This window comes from Chroicocephalus ridibundus, chromosome 5 (genome assembly GCF_963924245.1).
Source record: "Chroicocephalus ridibundus chromosome 5, bChrRid1.1, whole genome shotgun sequence".
Taxonomy (NCBI): Eukaryota; Metazoa; Chordata; class Aves; order Charadriiformes; family Laridae; genus Chroicocephalus; species Chroicocephalus ridibundus.
This window is the reverse complement of record NC_086288.1, coordinates 6231517-6257264: the sequence shown is the minus strand read 5'-3', so window position 1 is coordinate 6257264 and position 25748 is coordinate 6231517. Positions and strand designations below refer to the sequence as shown.

The 25748-nt window shown below is 43.9% G+C and overlaps 1 protein-coding gene across 6 annotated transcripts in view; it reads right to left on the bottom strand.

Moving 5' to 3' along the window:
* The window catches only part of ANK2 (ankyrin 2), a 244781-nt gene that overhangs the window by 35852 nt on the left and 183181 nt on the right, over positions 1 to 25748 (bottom strand). For 4 of the 6 annotated variants that reach the window (XM_063337148.1, XM_063337149.1, XM_063337152.1 and 1 more), the window contains 8 exons: positions 25144 to 25246; positions 24424 to 24527; positions 12525 to 12749; positions 9509 to 9663; positions 8331 to 8542; positions 6709 to 6913; positions 5954 to 6050; positions 994 to 1222 (listed from right to left, as the gene is read on the bottom strand). In XM_063337148.1, coding sequence (XP_063193218.1) covers positions 994 to 1222; positions 5954 to 6050; positions 6709 to 6913; positions 8331 to 8542; positions 9509 to 9663; positions 12525 to 12749; positions 24424 to 24527; positions 25144 to 25246 — 1330 coding nt within the window. Of the gene's footprint in view, positions 1 to 993; positions 1223 to 5953; positions 6051 to 6708; positions 6914 to 8330; positions 8543 to 9508; positions 9664 to 10886; positions 10986 to 12524; positions 12750 to 20593; positions 20630 to 24423; positions 24528 to 25143; positions 25247 to 25748 lie in introns of all 6 variants that reach the window. The other 2 variants (XM_063337147.1, XM_063337150.1) reach the window with 2 other exon arrangements.

Sequence of the window (25748 nt, the reverse complement as noted above, 5' to 3'; positions counted from 1 at the left end):
TCCTTTTTGGCTTGGACTATCTCCCCTTTTCCCACAACGCCCGCTTAATATCAGGCTCAGGAACGTAACAGTTCAGCAAAGACCACCACCCTCAAACCCCACCTTTACTCAGACGTTCCTCTAAGAGGAAGTCGGTAACTAGAAAATTCAAGGTGCCTCCTGGCAGTTTGCTACAGAGCCAATTAAAACTAAGTAATCACCGTGGACCGCCACAGAAATGACTACGAGGTACTTGGACTGAACTTAAGGCTAGCCTGTATCCACAGGAATTAATTTTAGGCTAACTGAGGGAAAAGTCCATTTACAACACCTATCCGCTACCTCTCGGCTCGCTGCTGAGTGACTTAAGCCTTTCGCCTTGCGGCGCACCTGAAGACCCGTTCGAGCTAAGCAAAATTCTTACAAACTGTGGCATTTTGTTTAATAAAACCCATGGGCAGTGTCTCCTGCTTGCATAACTCGCCCTCTCAAAGAGATTTTGTAATTTTTAGTTGGCAGCAGCTGCCCTAGTTCTGAAGCTGAATTAAAGAAATGCTGACCCTGCCACCAGCGAAAAAGGAGGACAAAGAACCTGCCCGCTAAACGGTAACCCCCAGCTTCTTTTTATTACCCGATTTCCTAGCACAAAATCAGCCCAGTTGTACTTAGAAGCACGCAATGGCCTTCCACCTCGGTAGGCTGCTCCAGGAAGACCCAAATGCGGTCACCGATGATAGCTATGATAGCTAACATGCCCAGCAGCCCTGTCAACTAAGAGATCGGCCATTGCCCATTGGGAATAGGATTTCGTCACTCGTATCTGACAGCTACTTTTCCCTTGCATCAAACAAAATGCAAAGTTTGCACCTTATCATGATGCACGATGATGTGTCAGGGCAGCATCTGTCGGCGCTATTATTTTTCAGTGCTTGCGGCAGATAGAAGGCAGTAAATATTTGGTTAAAAACAGGCATTTGAAAATGGAGAAAACTGTTTAAGATTCTTGTACGGTACCTCTACATCCCTGCTTCTGGCAACCTCCGCAAAGTTTTCTTGTTGTTCTAGAGTTTTATCCACCTTGTCATCGGTCATGCAAAAACACCTTAACCGTGCTTCGATGGGATCGTGCGATTTGGCAAACACCACAAATTTGGCCATGTAGGGGACACAGATAATCTCTCTGTACACTTGGGAAGCAAAAGTAACAGATTCTTGCGTCTGTCGACAGTCTATCAACCAAAACCTGCAAAAGAAAACGAAGGGTTGTGCGATCAGCACAGAAGGATTAAAGCAAGAAAATAATCCGTTTTGCCGTCTTGGCAGCGTTAGCTGGAAACCACACCAATTGTGTATGACAAGGCAGAATAAAGCAAAAAAACTCGCTACCATTTGGGAAGAACAGCCCAAAAATGCTCACGGTACCACCAATACATTTAGGAAGCATGAAGCGAAATCAACATGGAAAGCGTCTGGACCAGAACTTACTCTCCTAAATACCAGATAGCGAACCCTTCACAGAGTCTCCTGCCGCAGAAATTCCGGGCCGTTGTTTGCCTCCCGATAGGATCTCGCGCAGCTGGAAGCTTATTTGCTTCCAGGTACGTGATTGCCTTTTAAAGGCTTTAAGAAGTTCACTTGTCCTGGGGCAGACGGTCTCATGACTCCTCTGAACTCTCACCCTCTCTGAAGATTTCAACATATGAGCCTTGTCGTATTTTTTTTGTGTGTGTTTATGAAATCTCTGTCTTACGTTTGTAAGGACGTTTATAACATTTAAACAATTATTGATGGCTTACCAAAAACAAAGAAACTCTGGAAATTCATCAGCGTATCCAATAAATGTTGTTTTTTTTTTTCTATTCAAAAGTTGGCTGTGGCCTAAACTTTGTTTTCCTCTGAAGTGATTCCTTGCAGCGAGAATACGTGATCAAACGTTCCCTGAAATAAATTTCAGCGGTCTTTCTTCTCCATCACTTCCAACAGGTTCTGATGACATTTGAAATGGCGATTGACCTTATCACCGTTCCATCTAGAGCCGCCCAAAAGGTCTGGGAATTTGTTCTTGTTTATCCCGTGTCCTTATATCTGATTTCTGTGCAGACTCTAAGTAGAGAAGGGTGTACTGGGAGTGCAGAGCTCAGATTTCCCCTTAACCGGGACTCTGCGATGTCTGCCTTTCACCTAGAGAAACACGGGTTCTTTTTGACCGCTGGTTGCTGCTCAACACCTGAAGATGCAGAAAAGAGCAATGTCTCCTACAAACCTTCCTAAAATGGCTCCTATCTGGTCATAGGCATAATTTCTCTTCCAGGTTACGACTAAATTTGGGCAGCTTCATCCTTTTCTTTTTAGCCCCCAGAAATCCTCCCAGGCATCGTACGATATCCTGTTTGCTCAGACATCAGTGCGCCACGCTGGGGTGTTAGCAGGCTGTCTGCAAACTCCTGACGTGCCAGGGATGCTGCGAACGTTTCCTGAATTTTATCGATGAGGAAGAGGAGACTGAAACGGCTTTTGGCACGTGTTGTTCATCTTTCGGTCTGTTCTTGGAGCTCTACCTCTAACAGCCGAAACATAAAGCTGCCTTGCCCAAAACCACTTGGTTTTTTTTCTACCATCTAGCTTAAAGGTTAGCAGTACATTCCTTACGCACGATATCAAAATCCGAGGGTCTTCAAGGTGAATGTAAACGATTTTGTCCACTGAAACGATTTTGTCCACTGTGTTGCACTGCATGCAAAAATCAGAAAGTATTTTCATGTAAATTTATTCAAGGACTTTTAACTTTGATTTTGCGGTAAGTTGTCGTGGTTTGAGTTGGGGGAGAGCATCTGTCGCTTGTCCCAGTGGCCAGTCCGACCCAAACTGCGACGTAAGTTTTTTTGATGCATATTGAGGACCAATGATACGTATATTTCTATACATGAGCCATATTGTATTTTAAAGGCGCTGAAAGCTGATGTGTCCGCATCTGCTTCCTGCCACCTTGGCCTCGCAGAGGCTGCGATCGCCACCGACTTGCTCTTCGGCGTGGTTTCTAACGTTGCCGTTTTACTGACCGCATCTTTCTAACGCGTACGCTGAATCTTCCACACCAGTGGTTCCCAGTCTGTGACCCGGGTGCCGCACGTCGAATAGAAAGATGCTCAAAGCAACATGCAAATATTACCAGAATAAATTACTTCCTCTGCACGGTGTGAAGCCAGGAGCTGCCGCTTCTATCCCATTCGGGTACCACCATGACACAGAAATACTTGAAGATTACAGGGTAAGGTCCTAAGTTGTCTGGTTTCACTAACATAATTACTACAAATGAACGTCTGCCTCTTACCAAGTCTCGCTAGAGCATGGGGATTGGAACAAACCACCTCAAACCGTATCAAACCCACACGCTTACTCGAGACGTACCAGGGATGGTGCAACTCAGGTCTAGAACTTCACCTTCCAGAACAGGTCCTCTTGCGTCAAAAATGATCCTCCTTTTTACTGAAAACTACAGGTTCTTTACCCATTTCTTTGGGCCATGCCCGATGTTTCCCAGTAATAAAAATTTGCAAAATTCCCTTACACCTTTCTCAAGGGAACCGAATTGTTATTTCGCAACAACGACGACTCTCACTTGAAATAATTTTCCTTCTACCCCTGAAATTCCACAGCAGAAACGCACCAAGCGTTGTGCAAGGAGCAGCAGGTATTGCCTTCTTTCTCAGACGTCACTTCTTTTAGTTTCTCTGTGGAGCTGTTGGCTTTTCTTTTAAAGAAAATTCACCATGTGGGTGGAAAGCACGCTTGAGTTTGACACCCGTAGGATGGAGACAAAAGTCCCGAGAGGTCAAAGACACCTCCAAAGACGATATAACCTGCAGGGGGCTTATTACTTACTGTAGATTACACGGTATTATAACTCACAAAGCGCACCTTTCAAGTGCGATTTCTCTGGTCTTACTCATCTGCAGTTGAATAACAGCGAATTTCATGCCGTGCTTATCTTTAGAGCATTTGACAAACAGCCTGGTTAAAAACCGGGCTGATGACATTTGAAAGCAAGCACGTTTGGTACGTAAAGGCTCTGCAGACTGAGACTTTCCTTTCCATGCGTGGGAGAAGCATGCGATGCCGGACTCAAACCGGAGCGGCTCCAGCCCCTCAGAAATCACCATATGCTCAAACGATTTGTTGTCACGCACCAGGGGCGAAAAAATACCGCAAACGGATACTCAATTTTTAAAAAAGCTGCGGCTCGGGAAACGGAATGCCTCGAAACCTGCAGTTGAATTCACGCGTATTTTAGACAAACGTATCCCTCTCCCATACTCATTTTGGACTTATGTCTTATGAATGGGTAAATTGTTCTGTGTGATTAATGATGTAACTAGACATAAACAAGTTAGTGTGAATAATAGTCAGGAACCAGCTGATTCTCAGCACGGCACAAGGGTAAATGCACTTTCAGACCAGCTAGCTCGTCCTTCAGCAAAGAAGGTAATTCATCCTCTGCCTGTAAATACATGAAAAATCCCATTTTCTAACTTCAACAGCATTTAAAACCACGTTCGGGTTAAAACAGCCTGTTGAACGTTCATTTAGGTTAAAAAGAAGAGGTAGAAGCCACTAAAATCTCTACACGGGACCCCGCCTATATCGTTAGCAACGGTAATCAATTTTAATGACAGATTTGGAAACACGCGCTACTAATATGGATTGTAGTTCCATAAAATGCCACCCTCATTCCCGCTGCGTGCCACGTCCGGCCCTGCTGGGGACTTCACGATTTTAGGAGCTTTGACATCTCAAACTTTGCATCTAGTTCTCCACCCGGTTCTTAAATTCATCCTTAATTTATCCAGCCGAAGAGCTAAAACACGCTTCCAGATCTCCCTCTTGTGGTCACCGCTCTTCAAGAAAAAACGTTTAGCTGAACTGAAAAGAAAATGATTCTATGATTCTATGAATTGACGAAACACACGTGTGCAAAGCATCCAACTTAACGGGAGGAAAGCCCTTTCTAAACTGAGGAAGTATAGAAAAATAACCCCCTATTTCACCTAATGTTCAAGTTATACCGTCGATTGAACTGCAAGAGCCGAACGCATTTTTAACACTGAATAAATTATTTCATTAAATAGCAAACCTAATGTAATAGTAATAACTGCTCTGGACACTGAACGTTTGCACCGAAGGACATTAATTGATTTTTTTTTCAGGGGCAAATTATCCAAGATTTTTGCAACTCTTTGCCGGACTAAACACCCTAAATTTAATACTTTCCAGGTCATGGACTGCATCTCCTGTTACAGAGAAGGAGAGGTTTTTGAGCAATTCTGTGATATAAATCATGGGCAGAATGCAAACTCAAATGGACACATATTTATATATATGTGTCTTACAATTTTTAACATGAAATTCTGTTTTCAGGAAGACAGCAGTTGAACCTCGTCACAAGAACAGATGGTTGGAAGAGCTGCTTCTAGATCACAGTTTGGAACACCTACAGGCTTTTTTTTTCCGTGTGATTTCTCATTTGTTGGATATTCTGGAAGTAACATCTTTTACAAGACGTCCACTGAGCTGCCCAAATGAGGGATTTCTGTTTCCATGGAAATTTGCATCTTTCTGCATCTGGGAGAGAAGGGGTATTCAAAACGAAGCCAGATTTTTTTTTCCAACTCCCTGAAAAATTGAACTGCCCCTCGGATTACTATTTCAGAAAGAGGAGCGTGTCGTTAATTCATTTCTGGGATCACAGCGGGTGCTGACTGCAAAGAACTAACGGCCGAGAGAAAAACGCCGAGAACATCAAGTTCTTTGCGCAGCCGGTTAAGGTCTGCAGCGCTTACAGCTCTCGTACGACACCTCTCGGGGCTTCAAGTCCTTCTACTGTACAAACTAAAATAGTTTAAGGGAAGTATTTGTGGAAGAAAGGCACGCGCTTGAAAAACAACACTCTAAAACTCCCGTTTGGTTGTAGAGGTACCTGGCAGACACGTTCGTTGTGAAGGAAACACATTCATTAACGAACGTCAGCGGTGTTGTTCCGGTGATGTCTTCCCACTGGGCAGGGGTGGTTCCTCCTGAAAGGACAGAGATTTAAAAAAAGAAAAATTAAAACCAAGTCCCAATTAAAAATTAATTAATTAAAAAACCAAGCCTGCAACTTTCTTGCTCCTAAGAAACGTTTTCAATTCTTCTGAGTTTTTAACCGCCACGAAACCGGTAATAATCCCAGACGTGCCTTAGGTCCAACGTTATTCCCCTTAACGCTAGTAGGACTGTATGTGTTTCCCCTGAGAAAACAAAGTGCCCAAACGGTTTTCTCACGATGGCGTAACTGAGACCGAATGAGATGCTAATCGCTTTGGCGTCAGAGCGAGTATAAAGTGTTTGCCCCCCATCTTTTCCTCTGAGGCACACGGCGACGTTATGTCTGTACTACACTTACCCTCGGCAGAGGTAAGCTGGTTCTCAACAAACAAGCTGTAAGGATCATGCAAAGAAAAACCCCAAACCCGAAGTCTATGATTATATTACACCTCTCTTGTTAGTCCAAGCAACACGTGTTATTTCTGCTATCAAGTAATTGCTGGGAAAGTAGTTTATTTCCACAGCCCCTCATCCCAGTCAGGTTTTCAACCAGGCTTTCCGTGTGTACAATCAGTTTAACGTATTCAAGCCCACCACGACTGAGAATTTCAAGAGGCACGTAAAAAGTTCCGAGCGTGCGCATCCTACCTGTTATGCTGCACAGTAACCGTAGGGTGGGTGTATCGCCTCCGTAACCATTCATGAGCCCGTCGCTGGAGGCCTTGGGGACGGGAATGGTCATGGTGATGGGTTTATGGAACTTCCTCCTCCTGGGCTCCAGCGTGACTATCGGACTGAAGGTAGCCTTGTTGCCTAAAATCTTCTTTATAAGCTCAGTATGCATAGGTTGAGCCTTTCCAAAGCAAAAGACAGTAACAGCACGGTTACTTGAAAACAGTTTGATGAGTACGTAAGGAACTGGGGCTGTATGCCGCCACGCAATCCTTAAGTTTTCACACTAAACGGCGCGGTTTCCCATGAAAATCTGCAGACGGCAGAACTGGCTGCCAGTGAGAAGGGGAGACCTCCCTTGTTCAACTTTCCCACGCCTTCCTCCTCTTCCTATCTCCCCTTTCTTGGTGCTTTACAGCATTAATTTCATTCACTTAACCAGTAGCAAATGGTTCCCTTGTCACTTTTTTCCGTCCCTTTGACCTAGTTATTATTTGTACCGCTCTGATGCCTGGGGCGGGGAAACCCCGAGCACTGCTATAGGCTGGGCAGTGACTGGCGTGAGAGCAGCCCTGAAGAGAAGGACTTGGGGGTGCTGGTGGACGAGACGCTCAACACGAGCCATCAGTGCGCACTTGCAGCCCAGAAAGCCAATCATATCCTGGGCTGCATCAGGAGAAGCGCGGCCAGCAGGTCGAGGGAGGTGATTCTCCCCCTCTACCCCACTCTCGTGAGACCCCACCTGGAGTACTGCGTCCAATTCTGGAGCCCCTGCTACAAGAGAGATATGGACGTGCCGGAACATGTCTAGAGAAGGGCCACAAGGATGATCAGAGGGCTGGAGCACCTCTCCTGTGAGGACAGGCTGAGAGAGCTGGGGTTGTTCAGTCTGGAGAAAAGAAGGCTCCGAGGGGACCTTACAGTGGCCTACCACTGTCTTAAGGGGGCCTACAAGAAAGCTGGCGAGGGACTTTTTAGGGTGTCGGGTAATGGTAGGACTAGAGGGAATGGATTAAAACTAGAGATGGGACGATTCAGACTGGACGTTAGGAAGAAGTTCTTCACCATGAGGGTGGTGAGACACTGGAACAGGTTGCCCAGAGAGGTGGTGGAAGCCCCATCCCTGGAAGTTTTTAAGGCCAGGCTGGACAGGGCTCTGAGCAACCTCATCTAGTGGGAGGTGTCCCTGCCCACGGCAGGGGGGTTGGAACTAGATGATCTTTAAGGTCCCTTCCGACCCTGACAATTCTACGATTCTATGATTAGAAGTATTTAAGAAATTGTTCTATGCCTTACACTGATATCATCATCACCACCAAAATTAGGTGCTTTCCCCAAGATGATACAGGCAGTTAACAGACAGGAATCTGAATTAACTGGAACACCCAAAGCTTGACCACTTGCTTTGACTTTTGCATGGATTTTTTTTTTTTTTTCTTAATTATTATTACCCCAAGCATCCTAGACAACGGCATACAATACGCCAAGCTGAATATGTTGGTGCTTCATTCAAAGAAGGTGCTTTTGCACTTTAAAAAAAAAAAAAAAAAAAACGGGAAAAAAAAAGAAAGATAAGCCTTGTAGTTGTTTCATTGTACCTGGAGGCCAACACGAATCCGTTTGGTTAGAGCCCCCTCTGGGAAGACCGCCTGCACTTGGGGCACCACCGTGCTGCTCAGCACCCCTCCCTCCGGTCCGATGAGGTTGCTGTCCTGTTTGATGCGGGAAACCACCGCGAAATACTGCGGGAAATCTCGGGTGATGATGCGGCAGATCCGTTTCTTCTCGAGCTCCTCTGGCGTGTCAAGCACTGGGGCCGGAAGAGAAGACGGTCAGAAGACAGGGATTTCGTAGGAACAACATTGTGAACCTTCAAAACGCGTTCACGCTTTTCACCGTTTAACCGCGATTTACAGAAGTATTTTGTCTAGAAATCAAAGGGGAAGAAGAAACATACCCCAGTATTTTAAGTTCAGCTAAAACAGAGCAATCAAGAAAGGAACAGACAGAACAACTAACTGAAGGGAGCTTAAGACAGCAAACTGAGACCGTGTTGACAGCATCCCCACAATCAGCAGGTGAACAAGCGAAGGGATCGGCCCAAGCCCCTTTCTGCTTCCCATGTTTACGCTACGGCCCGGAGCAGCGTCGAGGAAACTAAGCTTCAAATCAAAACAGCGTCAAAGTAGGAGTTCAGCTTTAAGTATGCGAGTTGTGAGTTGGCTCGTTCACTTTTGCTTTTTTTTTGTTGTTGTGTGTTTTTTTTTTTTTTTTTTTTTTTTTTTTTTTTTTAAAGCCATCAAAATTAATAACAAATTCTGCCGATCGTAGACAGCCCAAGGCCATTCTGTTCTCTCAGAAAACAAGAGTACCCATCACTGACATCTCCTCCCACACATGCAGCTCCTCGCATAGGATTAGTACGATAATTGCCTTGTTTTGGAAGGATGTTTGCCACGGAAGCTTTTTGTTTAACACTCTGCAAAGGAGCAGTGGAAAACAGAAGTCTAGCGTCTATTCTCAAGTTTGTGACGGTAGATGTTGTTTTGCCCCGCTAGTTGCACAGAGTACCCGGTGCTTCTGCTGGCTCCTGTGCTGAGAACGTGATTACGCTCCAGCGCGACTGAAATGAAGTATCTGGAGAACGCAGTGCCAAAAAATTGGAGGGCGGACCAAACACAAGGTGCGAAATCGAATAAATGGTAAAAAGCCACGACCCAGCGAGAGAAGCAATGCAGGAGAGGAATAAAAAAACCCCCAAAGCCACACCGGATACCTTCGTCCATCCCATTCAAGATTTCGTTCAGCTCGTCCTCGGTGTATTCGCAGAAATGCTCCTTCCAGCTGTCCCCGTTCTCGCTGCGCAGGATCACCAGCTCTCTCTCTTTCCCACGCAGAGCGGCAAAATGGGGGATCTCCACAATCACAGGCCTGGCACAGCAACACAGCGCGTTAAACGCACACGGGAGAGAGGAAGAAACAGGATTAACAGCAATTCTATTCCGTCTGCTACAAAGTGACCTGGAATTCTACCTGTTGCGCTGGAATATTTTGGCACAATCCTAAACTAGTAGGTCACGAACACGCACGCGATTTTTACAGGGACCCAGTAAATGCCGAAGGACAGATTAGAAAGTGCATTCACCTCGTTCCACAGTGTGAATGGTATTTGGTGAGGTAACAAGTGCTTAGCTAGAAATTTGATAATTGTTTCGCAACTTCATTAAAAAAAAAAAAAAAAAAAAAAATCATGCTGGTTTTGGGTGTCACTACTGTCTGGGTTAACCTGTGCAACTTCATTTCAAAGAGAATCTACTGTAACGTATACGAAGAGCGGGACAAATTCTGATCTCACTTATACTAGCGCAAATCAGAATAATTTCATTGCAATGGTGTCCTGCGCCAATTTCACTTCACCGCTAATTCTACGTATTCCAATGAATTTATTCCTGATTTACACTCTGGGAGAGATAAAGGAGGTCTGAGGAGATCGGCTGGGTTTCTATTTCCGTATAGGAGATAAGAATTTGCCTTGTTGCCTTACAAGCAGATGTCAATATATGTATCAGTCCATATATATATATACACACACATACAACACATATGTGTACATATAATATATCTATATTTATATGCACATATACATACACACTCTTAGAAACAAGAGAGCAAATACAAATAGATTTGTAGATACACTTCTCTAATCAGAGGACTCAGTTTACCATGTACATAGTAAACGTCACGTGTTCCATTAGACTGGTGACATCCAACGTATAACTCATTGATTATTCATTCCTCGACACAAAAGACATCTTAAAATTTACAGTAGATTCCTTTTTTTTTTTTTTTTTTTTTTTTTTTGGCCCAATCCAGGTTGCTTTGCTACAGACACCAAGCACATCACTAGGAAGATTTCATGCCAAAACAAAAATGAAGGCCACAGTACTCGAAGAAAAAAGATACAAACATACCACCAAAACAAAACCACAGACCACACGGGTTGAGAAATGGTCCACCAAGGGTTAGGTATACAAAATTTCAAATGATAGAGAGGGACAGTATCATGGGCATAATGACATAAAAAAATCATATTGCAGGAGGAGGAGAAGAACGGGGAGGTCAGCATCCATCAATTTGTTTCAAGTCTCTCCTACCCAAGGAATTTGGTCCCAGGAGGCCCCAGCTGAAGGATTCGGCTGACCAAGCTTTCTCCCTCATTAAGTGGGGGAGGAGCCGTAGGCAGATGAAGTTTACTGAGTACATCCAAAGCAGCAGTGAAAGAAAGAACATAAATAAACTTTTATGTACTTTTTGTGCCGGAAGGCCAGCGCCACTGTCTGGTCCACAGAGTGGAATTAGGCTGTACACTGAATAAGGTTCCGTCCTAGCGGTAGACAATTTGGTGACCCAAATCGGCAAAGTTAGTTGCGTTAATTCAGGCTCTTTTCTTGCTCATGGGAAGGGAAGGGGAGCGTTGGCAGCCAACGCAACGGGGACAGGATTCGGGCCTTAGAATGCATCTCTGCAAACAGTCATTTTCTGATGTTACCGCCAGCACAACACCTAGCGAAACACTTGCAGGAAGGCCACAAAGTGCTGAGAATGACTAAACCTCTGCTATGGCCTGGTCTTTCAGGTGAGACGTTCTCCTTAGATAGAGAAACCATTAAAAAGAAAACAGGAGACACGCTTAAGGTCCGTTTGTGTGTGACAAAAGATAATGGCAAGACCGAACGTGACGGCACGATATCTCTTGCGCTCTTTAGAGTTCTTTTTTTTTTTTTTTCAGAACTGCGTCTTGCTTTTTTACCAGATTCCAGCAAACAGCGAAAGAGCCAAACCGTGTCCGGGGGATGTTCTCCTTTCACGCTGGCAGTTCAAAACTACCAATCGACTTTTTTCCTCTCCCTAAGCTCAAACTTTTGCAAAAAGCACTAACGAAGATAGTGGCTCTGATGACTGCCCGTTATAAACGGATTTTAAAGCAACTGATTTCTTTTGAAATGGATTTAGACTATTGCTGTTTACAGTTTCCAAATTAAGCTATTTATTGTAATAGAAGGGGTTCCTTCGATCATCCACTTTTGGATGCCACAGTTGACAGGGAGAACAGTTGGTAAAACAAATGAAAAAAAAAAAGAAAAAGTGTGGATAACTGCTGCTTTCAGCTGAAAACTGCTAAAACAAGCTCAGCAGCAGCCACAAATCTGATCTTTCCATGGGTTTTGCAGCACGGGACAAAAGAAACGGCCAAGACATTCCAGGGTTGTCCTATTGCTTAATTTAGCCATTTCAACCCCAGAAAAATCAAAGGCGCTGTGCTTCCCTGCTAGGCCAAATTGCTGGTAACACAACACAAGTCTCTAAAATAAGCCGCCGTAACTTGTGTTGTATTTGCAGCGGGCTTTCCGTTCGGGTTTTAGATCAGTGCTGTGCGATTCACGCCTCAGAGGTAGGTTATTTCAATAGAGCATGAACCGCCTTTCCTGGCTCCCGAGGGCTCTTTTCCCACCATAATACCACAACGCTGTGTAATAATTACGTCCAAGGAAGCACGTTAACCTTATCTCTAGCGGTTAAAACGCCCGTTTTTCAAAGGAAAAGGTGTAAAAGCTGTGTAAATTGTTAACTAACAACTGATTCGTATCTGGCCTGACCAGCCTGTCACCACACGTTACAAACACCTCGCTTTCTGTTCAAGCCTCAAGAAAGGAACCATTTCAGTGCAACTCGCAAAGAGAGGAAAAAACGGACCGGACATTTTTCCTTTAGGCCCTACGGGCACCCCTTACCCAAGAAACTGAGCACCAGAAGGTCCGACTTCAATCAGGCGGCTGGCCAGCCCTTCGCCTTCCACCATGGGAGGCATGGTGGCCAGGCGGTGGCGTTTCACCAGCCGGCAAGTCACTCGCGTGGGAGCCGTGCATTTCCGCGGCGGGATAATGATTCGTAGGCCGTTATGTCTGCAACCTCTCATGGCGCCCCCGCGAGCATCCACCATGAAGCTAACTAGGAAGCTGAAAAATCAGGGAGGGGGCGGGGGGAAGGGAAAGAAAAAAATTAGATACGAACCACATCAAAACTCCTTTGGTTATGTTCCGCTTACGTTAACAAACGACGTATGCAAATATAGCTCTTTCTCAAGATGTACAATTGGAAAAAGCCTTTCTCCCATTGTGAAGCACCAAATCATGCTCAGATCACTTATTAATTAAACTGACAACCGCTATCTAAGAGTTCTTCACGGCAAGTCTTATTTTTCGGTGCTGCTGCGGGTAAAAATACCAGCAGTCGCTAATTCGTGTGAGCCCGCGTGGACGTACCTATTGGAGACAAAGCCAAGTGCAAAGAGCACTACTCTGTACCTGCGAGCATTTATTATTGTAAAGTTGGCATTCGTTAAGTACTTTACGAGCAAATACATCTCATCGAAGAAAATTATTTATGACTCCAGAATTTCAAGCCAATTCTGATTGGAAGGGTTGTTGGGTTGGGTTGGTTTTTTTTAGGTTACCTATATCATTTTCTAGTTATTTGGTAAACTGTAATTTCTAACAAGAAACAAATTTCTTTCTGGAGTGCGGGGACGCAATTTGTAATGCACCAGTGGAGCTAGCACCTATTTATACGAAAAGCCCAACACGTCTTCATTTTTTTAAGCCAAATTTGGATTTTGGTGAGATGACCATAGGTCACTGTCTCAAAGGTTTATTGATGGATTTTTGTTCTTCTCTGTTATTTTGCACGGCAATACAACGTCCCCGTGGGAAACCTACAGCGAGCCACCTACAGGGAGACCTCTTCTAGCACACGGCAAATTATCTCATTTATTTCTTTTTCTTTAGAAGGGAGAAAAACATTTCATGGAATTTCTTTTATGCTGAACTTCTTATAGTTCCATAGGTTACCAACAGGTAGATTTTGATAGGTTTGTTATAAAGATCGGGGACATTCTTGGGAAAGGTGTAGAAGTACTTCCATTTTTTAACTTTTTTAATTTTTGTTTTTTACTGGTTTATGACTTCGGATCATGCCTGATGTGGGATGGGAATGTCAGGTTGTTGGAAGTGAAAATAACAGTAGATGAGACAGAACGGTATCAGGCCTACTTCTAGCCACTAAAATAGAATCATCACATGGGGAGTCGCAGAAATGCTACTGAAGGACCTGCAATAGAGAGAAGCCCTTATAACACGAGTAACAAACCCGGGGCGGGGGGTTCCACCGTCCCCCTTGACCGTTCTGCGCAACCAACATTGCATCCACTCATTGTCCACACGGCTACGAGGAATTCCACATGCTGTTAAGAACACAACACTCAACACGCCGTGCAAAGTCGGAGAAATGGATGATGGAGAGGAGCCACAAGCGCCGGTCAGAAGCACACCATGCACCACGGATGCCAGTCTTTCTCACACATGCAGTCTCCTATTCTACTGCCATTCATATACCTCTAGGTTTTGTTTAGTGTAAAACTCTGGGCAGTACAACCATTATCTCATTCCTTTAGAGGTTGGTGTTTCTGTGGTTTTAAACAAGGGGGGAAAAAAAGAACATGAAAACATTTTACAGCTTTTCGATTCGCTGGGGATTAATTTAGAAAAAAAAATGGGAGCTTCCTCCATAAAATACATACTTTATACATTTTAGAGCACAGATGAAAGAAGAGCTTAAGAGATACTAAACGCTCAATTGTTGCAACAACGCTCTACTGTCTGCATTGCAATTTTCCTTTAACTGCACAAAGTAGTGTTATCAAAGTGGTTCTGAATGACGTTTCAGAGCATCGGCCCAAGTCTCTCTTATAACGGGCGCGTTATAACACTGAGCGCTGGAAGAACTTTCACATTTTGACGCTGACACTACGAGCAACAGAAGCGCTACCCCCTCAATTACCAGAAGCTAATGAGCGCTCTTGCTGCATCAAATTAGCATTCGCATTTCTCATCGTGTAAGCTGTCACAAATACAATTTTGAGGATTCGATTATCTTCCTTATTGACGTAATGCTCCAGATTGTGTACTTTAACCACTGGTTTGTCTCCATCGCTGCCCATCACTGAAATATCAGTGCTAGGTCATCCGTCTGTCTTACGTTCGCCTTCGCTTATGTCCCCTTTTGTGTCTCAGCAGTGCCAAAACCACTGTTAACTGCCAGAAGAATACACACGCACAAAAGGCCCAAATCAAATAATCCCCTTTCTGACCACGCTAATGGCTTCTGTCGTTTTTAACACGGTGCTCTTTCCCCGTATAGTCGTTCCTTTCAGACTAATTAAAAAATAAGCTGAAATGGCAGTGCCTTCTCATAAGCGCACGTTACACAGTTAAGATAACTAGCTTGTGGTGTAGAACCAATATAAAAGCTGAAAAAGCAGAATTAGTTTTTGATTTTGAGCATCCGTAACAAACTGGTATCTCGCCTCGCAGCCGTAGCCCTGCGTTCCCACCCCTGCCAAACTTGGGATCAATTAAAAACGGAGCATGGCATTTGTCTCTAGGAAGCGCCGGAGATGGGAAGGGGTAGCTGGGCGTGCTCGGGCCTTCAAATTGCAGCTCTTGCTTTCAGTTTCAGGTCACTCAACGTGCCTCACGGGTCGGAGCAAGGTCTGCCGGTGAATCGACCATGAGGTCTATCAGCCACTTATCCCTGAAGCACACCATTGCTCCGAAGAGTGGGACAATAGGCAAAGCTAAGCGTCATTGGAAGGTGGACACAAAGATAACAGTGGTTAGGATAAAGCCAGTAGGACGTTATGATTATTCACTGTAAAAACCAGCTGTTCTTGTGTTGAGTCCTCAGCACAAGAAGGACATGGACCTGTCGGAACGGGTCCAGTGGAGGGCCACAAAGATGCTGGGAGGGCTGGAGCCCCTCTGCTGTGGGGACAGGCTGAGAGAGCTGGGGGGGTTCAGCCTGGAGAAGAGAAGGCTCCGGGGAGACCTTCCAGCCCCTTCCCGTCCCTAAAGGGGGCATGCAGCAAGTATGGGGAGGGACTCTTTATCAGGGAGTGTAAAGATAGGACGCAGGGTAATGGCCTCAAACTGAAAGAGGGGAGACTTAGATTGGATATCAGCAAGAAATTCTTTCCTGTGAGGGTGGTGAGGCACTGGAACAGGTTGCCCAAGGAAGTTATCAATGCCCCATCCCTGGAGGTGTTCAAGGCCAGGTTGGACAGGGCTTGGAGAAACCTCGTCTGGTGGGAGGTGTCCCTGCCCAGGGCAGGAGGGCTGGAACTAGACGGTCTTTAAGGTCCCTTCCAACCCGAACCATTCTGTGATTCTGTACAGATCAAATATATTTGCTAAATAATGAGACACTGTCTGGCAAACAGGAGAATACACCAAAAAATAGATTTGTGCCGTATCCCTGAAACAGAGCCCCAGATGGAATGGGAGGTTCCTGACGGGTTCGGTGACTTCTGGAGGAGTCTGAAGCCACCCAGGAGACCGCAAGGACCCTCAAGCTGCTGGGCAGCCGAGTTCAGGCAAGCACACAATAGCCTGAGGGCAGCAGTGAGAGATTGGTGCCAATTATCGCGCTAAATATGGAGGAGCTGGTTCCCCAAACCAGCTACGTACTGCTATGAAATTCCCAGAAAACAAATTTCAGAGAACCCGCATGAATACAGCGCAAAAGAAAGAAGCTGAAGGGGGAGATTCCTCAGCTCCAGAGCCGTGGCATAAACGCCTGAAAGGATAGCACAAAGGATGCAGGATTTGTGGAGCTGACACAGAATGGGAAAAAATATGTTCTTTTCCACCATACCACCCTGTTTATCTCCCAAACTTTTACCACGTTCACTTTTTCAGCCACTTATTTAATTTGATTTCTTTTTATCTCTTTTTTTTTTTTTTTTTTTTTTTAAATCAGCACACTTAAGGTAACTTTGGGTAGGCAATAGAGCCAAGCAAATAATTCATAACAAAGCATTTCCTGAATCGTTGCAGCCTCTTTTTCTGCCTATTTGCCATATAATAGGGCACTTGGATGGTGACGTTACTGTTCCAGGACTGGAAAAGCTTTGCCCTTTTGAAGGACTCCCTATCTCAAGATACAAATAATCCCTACAAAACTTAATGCACGACATAAAACGTGCTTTCTGAGATACGTGCATTTAGGGACGTGAAAAAAAATTGTAACGTAAAGGAAACGTAAAATGCAAAGTAATTATTTTGTTGCCCACGCACGTTATTTTTCCTCTCCCTGACGTTTCTTTTTTACCAGATGGCAAGTGAGACGACTGAGACAGGAAGAGACTGGACTCAAATGAACAAACAGAACTAGCGGGAACAGGAGAGGTAAATCTTTGCATCCGTCATCCCCGCTCTGATTTAAAACTTCTTAAGATCCTCCTTCAGCAAAGGGCACTGGGCACCTCTGCTGATGCCAACTCGGGGGGCGTAAAAAGTGACTTTTGGCAGGAAACTCAGGGTTTACCCCATGTTCCAGCCGCAGGAAGCACTACCAACCATCTACGAACAGAGAATGAAGAGGAGAGGGCTCATTAGAGAGACACACAACCGGCTGCGAGGAGTTTAAAAGGGGAGGGGGAAAAGAAAAAAAAAAGAAAAAAAAAAGGAAAAAAAAAGAAAAAAAAGGAAAAAAAAAGAAAAAAAAGGAAAAAAAAGAAAAAAAGAAAAAAAAGGAAAAAAATAGAAAAAAAAAGGAAAAAATGTCAATAAAAGGGATTAAAGGGAATCAGAAAGCTCTTGTCTTACAGGTGGTCAGTAGGAGAGGAGAAGGAAGCATCCTAAAAAAATTAGGCTGGTAAATGTTCTTTACGCGAATCTTGGATAATTTATTATAATATTAAAAATTAAAGAAAACGTAAAAGAAACCAAAACAACTCACAGGAACTCCATGTAGGTATAAGAGCTACAGTTTTCAGAAGGGGTTAAAAATGGCATAATAGGGAAAGGAAAACCTTAGCAGGGACTAATGATGGCCGGGAGAAACGAGGTAAAACTGAGGAGAGGGAAAACAACATAAAGAGGACAAGACTTCTGGACAGCTGATAAGTAGGAAAACAGGGATTTTTAGCCATTTAGAACAATGCCATTTAAACCAGAGCTATTTAAAACAAAGGGGGCCAAAATAAGGGAACCGATTGATCAAGCAATGCATCAAAATTACACGTACTTTTCATCAGCAAAAGTCTATTTCAGAACACGCTTTAAATGTCCGTCCAATAATGACTATATATAAGGGAAGCATCCTTCTTTAGCGCTGACTTCAGTTTATCTTGGCGACCCATGGCAAGAACTTAAATTTCAATTAAGTGATGATTCCAAACTCAAACTCAAAGCAGACGATGGGTTAAAGCAGAAAAGTCAAAATTTGTATGTCAAGGGCAACAACGAGACGGTCTTCCTCAATACTAAGACAGCCTGCGAGTAAGTTTCATTTTCTGCCGGTTTTAAAGGTTCGGTTCGAAACGATGCACGACACAAACACGTGCCCCTGACGGTCTTGCAATCTGGGTCGGTACCGAGCTGCCCTGAGATGTAGCAAGGCGGCAGTCCAACGTAATAGCCAAATCAATGAAACAAAGTCGGGCGGGGGAAATCATTGCCTTCTCTCTTCTAAAGAGAATGAAGGGGAAATCAGGATTTACTTTTTTTTTTTGAAGAAAAGCTAAAGAACAAAAGCAGTTCTTTTCTCGGAGTGAGTTATAGACTGCAGTGGAGTCTATACGTGCTTCTGGTTAAACACGCGGTTAGCAGTTAGATCAAGCATCGTCCATTTTCCCCTAATTTAGCAATGCTTCCTCATCAATAAGAGAGGCCATTGCGTTCTCTTTAATTTTAGAGCAATTAAAAACTACACGCTTGCCATACGAAAGGCAACTATCTCAAATAACGCTGGCTACAGCATCCTGCTGGTTGAGGGCATCTACAAAAGGCCCCTAAATCTTCCAGGCTGTTTCCATGCCTTCTACGGGGAGCGGAGCAAACAGCAATGGGTTTTCTAACGGTTCCGCTTGAATTGGCTCCATTTTACCTCAACCCAGGACAGAACAAAACACGGACAAATATATACGCATGGGATTTATCCACCTTACAAGGACAAAAGGTTGGGGTGTATTTTCATGAAATACTTGTATTTTAGATCTGAGCCTGAGTTATCCCCTTTGCGGCTTTGATTCATACGGAATTTATTCATGTGGAATTAATTCTGTATCTACGCTCACTTGAAGGATAATAGCAGGATGAACAAATAAAATAAAAAAAATGGATGTGTCAGCGCTGCGGGGGGTGTGTGTGTGTGTGAAAGAAGACACTTTATTCTGTTTTTTTTGAAGAATCCCTGTCATGTAAATAGCTTTGCAGAAGAGTCACGGTTTCGGGTGGCTGCGAACGCAAAAGCATGTTGGCACTCAAAGGCGCCTCTCATTCTGCAGCATCATTGGAAGAGCCATGCAAACCTCGCGGCGTCAAACGTCCTTCTACAACAGGCAAGAGTTCTTTGAACACACAAAACCCAGAATAGGCAAAATCAATCCAGCACCCACTTCCACCCCGGGCAGGTCAGGTCGGATTATTCTCTCAAACTAGCTAGGCAGGCACACATGCTCTCGTCAGGTAGCAGGGAACGATAAAAAGGCCTAAGACATTCTAGACACATTTTAAGAACTTTTCTGCGTACGTCATCTGAATTTTTAAAAGAAGCTGGGAAACGAGGAGATAGCAGCATTCAGTGTTAGTCGCGGTGTGAAGAAGCAGAAACAATCAGGGTGCTTCAGCCATTGTAAAGTGTTCAGCTGGAGGAGGAAAACTGATAAAGAGTCTCAAATTAAGGAAAAAAAGGCCTTGATCCAGCTCCCGCTGAATTCAACAGCAAGTCATTCAACTACCTCAGTGTGCTTTCCATCAGGCTGCAACTATGCCATCCATCGGCAAGGCAAAATACACATTCCAGGAGGACAAAAAACATGATCCTACACGGGGAACCACTAGCGAATTAACTCACGGCAACATTCTCTTCCCTGCATTAGTCAGCTACAGAGAGATTGAGCGACATGACCTAAAAAATACGGGTTTGTAGCTTGGGGTTTTATTTGGCCAATGAGTAATTTTACACAGCTGAATATTTTAGAAGATTTTCACCTTTCTACGGTTACGTTAAAGGAAACGAACAGGTATCGAGCCAATAAACACTCGGTTTGCCACTCGGTGAGGACGATCTCCTTTGGGAAGGTACCGCTTCAGGCGTTCTGTGCGGGAGGCAAAGCGCCAGTGATTCAACCACCAGTCAACCCAGGCCACGCAAAAAATGCACGTGGCATGAAAAATTAAGCATTCTGGGTCTGTGCTGTTATCCTACTAGTTCCAATATGGTGGCGCAATTTGGAAAACGTGGCCTAGCGAGTGGCTCTGCAGTTTTCTTTATACAGACAAGGGAGATGAAAGCCCGCTTTGTAATATAACAGTTGAAACAACCAAACCTGTCTACAGTGGTTTGTGTCGGATTATTCGTGGATTTTTTCCTTCCTTTTAATAAGACTAAACCACGCCGCCAAGAGAGACAATGTATCGTTAATTAAATCAACGGTTAAAACAATCTAGGAACGTAGAAGGAGCTTTATGAAGATTTTTTGCAGTGGACTTATTATGGGACCAGTGTTCTGTTCTTATGGAGGACGTGGCAGATGGGAGGAAGTGGACGCTTGCTGTCTAAGAAGAGAAATAGGGCCGTGTGTCGCTATTCCTGCTAGTCAGATACATTATTATTTTTTTCTCTTGGCCAACGCACACTATCAAAACACTAAAGCATCCTGACGTGAGGTAAGAGAGGGGGATAAATAGGGCGGGGGTGAGACGTGCAATGTATTAAAGAAAGAAATTATGCAGAAGTTCACCTGCTGTTGTCATGATCAAGACATGGAGAAGAGCATCTGCAACAGAATAGATGATGTAACATCAAAAAAGAAAAAGAAAGGGGAAAAAAAAGAATGAGTTAAATGAAATACGGAAATATTGGAAAAATGAAACAGATTTCTAAATTAAACACATGAACGTATATATGCGTATCCATTACACGTGAGAAGGCAGGAGTGAGTATGGAAAATAAGGCCTACGTAAACGTCCTTGGTTACAAATGGTCACTACGGCAGTAAAGCTGCAGCGACCTTCTGTCTCTATGTACGTTCTCAAACTGGAAGTCAGATACCTACAAAGTACAGTTAGTCTCTGAGTAAATCCTTCAGAACCAGATTAGGGGAAAGGCTGCTCGGTTTACGTATCCACACCTACACTTTGGACCACAGCATATCAAAGGGTAAGGTATCTAAGGCGATTCCAGCCAGTGTTTCTCATAACGCAACACATCGTTACTTTCTTTTCTTCCCATTTCCTATCAATACGTTCTGCCCTCCTCTATCTTCCCTTTCAACATGTTTCTTGTCCTCCTTTCGTTCTGCGCTACAGAACGACAAATTTCAAATGTTCAGTTTGACCCGTTTAGGCTCTTGGTAATGCCTCACACGGCCAGTTAGTTAGTTTTCTGATGTCGCTTTTTATTATATATATCTCCGTTGCCATTTTCTTCCACCGACATGAACAGCCATTTTTTCTTAATGAAAAATGCCTGCTTTTCTTTTTTTTTTTTTTTTTCCTTATTGCAACTTCCCGAGTAAAGGTCATTAAGGCGACAGTAGAATTTGAAATCATTTCAGCTTTCAGATTTTAGAAATGACTATCAGCTGGTGGCTGCCAGGTCCTGTTTCCATTAACTATTTCCAGGAAATTAATCTCACATTGGGGAAAACAGCATCACGGATTCAAAAGACAACACTCGAAAACGTATTTTCTTTACCTTGTTAGCAAGGATCCAGCCTCCTTTTTTGCAGACATGCAGCTAAGAATGATAATTCACGTTATTTGTCACGGTTCGACTTGCCCCCTCCCTCATCCTTCTCAGTCTTTCATTGATGGAAGCAACAACTTCCAGAAAGGTAAAATCACTGATAATATCCCAACTGGTGCATTTTATCAGATACAAGTACTGATACACGTGGATTGTTTATTAGTCAAATAGGGATGTCTTAATCAAATTATATAAACGAAGTCACTGCCTTTCATTAAAAAGTTTTACTGGGAGCATGTCAGAGCTGGGAAAGCCGCAGAGCTGCTACACGTCTTGCTCTAGAACACAAAAGCGAGTTAATATCACAGCATGAACTCCAAGCTCCTTCCTCCCAGTGCCACGCTAGGCCAGATTCGCCTCTCTTCTCATCTACCACACCTTTACGTATTTGTCAGCAAAATTCTTAGAAATATCATCTCTCCAACTAAATCGTAGAATTTTTTTCACTGTACCATCATAACCCAGGTAGGAAAACAACATGATTTTGCGCCCGATTTCTACGCTAAAATCTCACGGTCGCCCTTCTCTTTACCATTCACACTTCACTACTGGGGGTGATAAGAAGACATAAGAATATGATACCGTCACGCAACGTCTAAACGCTGCACGTGAAATCTCTCAGTACAGGGGTTGTTTTTTTGCCTTCCAACTTCATGAAAATATGTGTGTTCTTCCACAATAGGCTATGGTGAGATACGAGATTAAAACTGTGAAACGCATTTGCATTTATGCAGGCATTTGTTCTGTCTCTCCTAACGCTTCGGCAGGAAATTACACATAACATCCCCTAATATTACCTAATTATTTTCTCGCTTTCGAAACGGCTGCCAAAGACCCTGGCCAAACACCCTGCTTTTCTTTCCTTCCCGATGAAATTCCCAATCTACTGGAACAACAGTTCCATTTAAATTTTAAACGGCTGGTTAAAACACTTTCCCCTTCTGAAATTTCCGACATAGAGAAGTTTTGGTTAGTTACGCAAAGGCTGAAATATATGCCTGAGAAATTCCACACCAAGGGAAGAGTTCTCTCTGCATTTATCCTTTTGCTTGGGGGCGGCTTCACTGTGACCCACGGAAACGCTTCCCTACAACGGGAGATGAGTGAGAACCCAACAACAGTCTGGGGTTAGCCGCTCAAGTAGTGCAGGGAGGGAACGGTGTCATTTTTATTTTTTTTTCCCCCCAGATGGCACAGAATACAACACTAAAACCATCTGTGCCAAATAAATTACCGCCCAACAGTTTGCCGACGTCTTACTTTATAAAACACGGTCTGAATTCAAGACGTTTCCAGCGTCTTGGGCAAAACCAAGGCCATACCCTTGCTTAAAAGCCACTAACGCTGTTTATATGGGATTCCTTTTCAAACACTGAGCGTTTTCTTTCATCCCAGATGTATTCTACGGTACTTCTACAATTGCTTCACTTTTAAAACAAGGATTTACAAGCGAAACTCTACTAGGCAATGCATTTTCCTAGGAAAAGAGATTTAAACAAGATGCAGCCCAACAGTTTATGATAACTTAATGGCTCGGACAAATCTAAGCAAGATAAAAACGAAGTGGTGTACAGTCTTCTCCAAAGGTTGAGGAAGCGTTATTGTAGGTTTCTTTATTACAAGATTTAGTGGCAGGTTAGTCGGTACGTATAAAAGGAAGAACATAATTTGTGTCGTGTTAGATGTCACTACTTCACACGAGGCTGCAGGGAGCGTTGCTCCTCTTAAAATCACATATTCTTATCCTACCGCTAGCAGCCTGGTCATCCAAAAAGACCTAAGTATGGCTCGTATTTTTTGAAAGAAAGCCACAAAATGATTGCGCATCCAAGAATCCAGTGCCACTCTTCTAGAAAGTGCTTAGGTCATCCTCTGCAATCACTGGGAAGACCTACCTTTCTGAAAGTGAAAAGTAATGCATCCTTTGGAAAAAGTCTGTGAACTATTTCGGGTTAGAATAAGCCGCCAAAGCATATTTCAAAGCTTCCAGACTGACAGATATCTAAACGCATACCTACTGTACACATTAAGTATTTTCATTTAATGTGGGAGTTTTAGAGCTCAAGAAAAGCAAATCCAAACAATGCCGGCCGCAGCCAAATATCCTGCTGCCGGCTAACAAACAAACTTCTCCTATGTGTCACAAAACCAGGCAATTTGCAACGGCACTTATGACAATATTGGTCCTCTTCTAGACCGGGGCTGCCTGTCGTTCCAAATGGGACTCCAGTGCTATTTTTTGAAAGATAGGGACTACAAGATTGTTGCCAACTCGCTTGAGATTAACCAAAAAGAGTCAGTTGTGAGAATGCAGGAACATAGTGGTCAATTCTGTGTAAAGCACGTGATGTTTAGGTGGCTTGTCTATTACACGGTTCATGTAATTTAAACCCCCGGGTTTCTTTTTTTTTTTTAAAGTAATCATCACAAACACCTGAACTACTTCACCAGCACCGGGAGAACTCACCATCCGGAGCGATGACGCCCCTGGTCTCAGTCATCGCTAACTTTAAAAAGGCACCGCATGTATTTCTCTGTAAAATTCACACAAACGCATGTGTCTGTGTGTCAATTCTCTCGTTTGTTCCTCTTGAACTCGACCGAAAGCTCACTGCCGCGCAGTGATTTCAGCGGATAGTCTCGGTACCCCGGCTTGCTCGACTCTCAGAGCTTAAGAGACCGTAACAATTTACGTTATGGAACTGCTCTAGGAGGCAATGAATTAAAATATAACTCCTAGTTACGCATTAGCTGAAGCTGCTGCCGCTGCAGGTATTCTGTTTCTCTTTTTTTTTTTAGGATAACGTTAAGTGATACACTCACCCTGAATGAATAGGGCTGGAAGAAAGAGCCACATTGTCCAAGTTTTCAGGGCCCCAGCTCAAGCGATATGAATTCCTTTCAGCTTCTTTGGCCAGAGTTGTTACCTTGGTAAGCAAAAACCCCTCCTTTTTACTACAATAAAATCAATTAATCAACCAAACAATAACAAGATGTATTTTGCATAGCAGTGCTTAAAGCATTTAACTTTTCTTTTAAAAGAAAACAAAGGAGTAATAACAGCATTAAAATATTAGAAACCCCTTACTGTAACATCTTGTGCTTGCTCAAAGGAATCGTCTGTTAGTGGTCGCAGTGAAATGAATGCTGTGATTTACCAAAGTGGCATTTCCTATATCTTTTTTTTGTGAACGACAAGCACACTTCGGAATAGCATCTTGGAGAACAACGGCCCTGAGTTCATTAGATCACCTGAATATTTAGCCCAACGCCTGTTAGAATCATTCAAAAATCAGGTAAAATGGAGAACAGCATAAAGACAGTCCCCGTACTACGTTCACGCAGATCATCTCTTTGTTTTGGCATAGAGTTCACTGCTGCACTGCGTAACATGCCATTAAATCTCATGGAAAATCAGAGGGGTTTATATTAAAATAAACGAAGCAGCATACACGACGTGGTGTCCTTGCAACCTAAACCGTAACCTTTTTACATTTCTGCGTTTATCCCCCCCGCTAAGCGAACTCAGGAGAATTTGCTTACCTGCTGGCTGGGGATGACAACCGTGTCGTCGATCATGGCACTGTCCCTCAGGTAGGAGGCATGGCTCAAGGTGTGGGACCTGTCGGAACTGAAGGACCGCAGGCTGGGGGGTTGGTAGGATGCCATAGCAAGATACCGGCAGTACAGATGATGTTGTAAAGGTGTCATGATAGATCGAGTGGGAGAACGAAAAAAGCGTGCTATTAGCAATATGATGCAGCTTCCAGGGGGAGTAGATAATAGTCACGGGGGGAAAAAAACAGAGCTTTACAAATGCGCGTTACGCTACCTTTCTGACCACGGGCCACAAAGTCTTTTGACTGACTTGTTCGCTTCAAACTGCAGAACCTAGAGATTAATCTAGATGATAGTTTATTTTATGCCGGCAAATACTTTGTACTTGGCTTTGTGGCACGATAATTTCCTTACAGCAAAGAGCACGGATTTCTTTTAAGTAAAGCTCTTTGGAGAAGTTCTCTCTCCTGACACGCCAACACAGGCAAACCACGACGGAAAATCCGAATGCGACCCCCTGAAATGACTCTTTCTGAAGCTTCGTTATGATCTGCCTTCTCCCCTTAAAAGTGGAAATCAGTAAGCTTGGT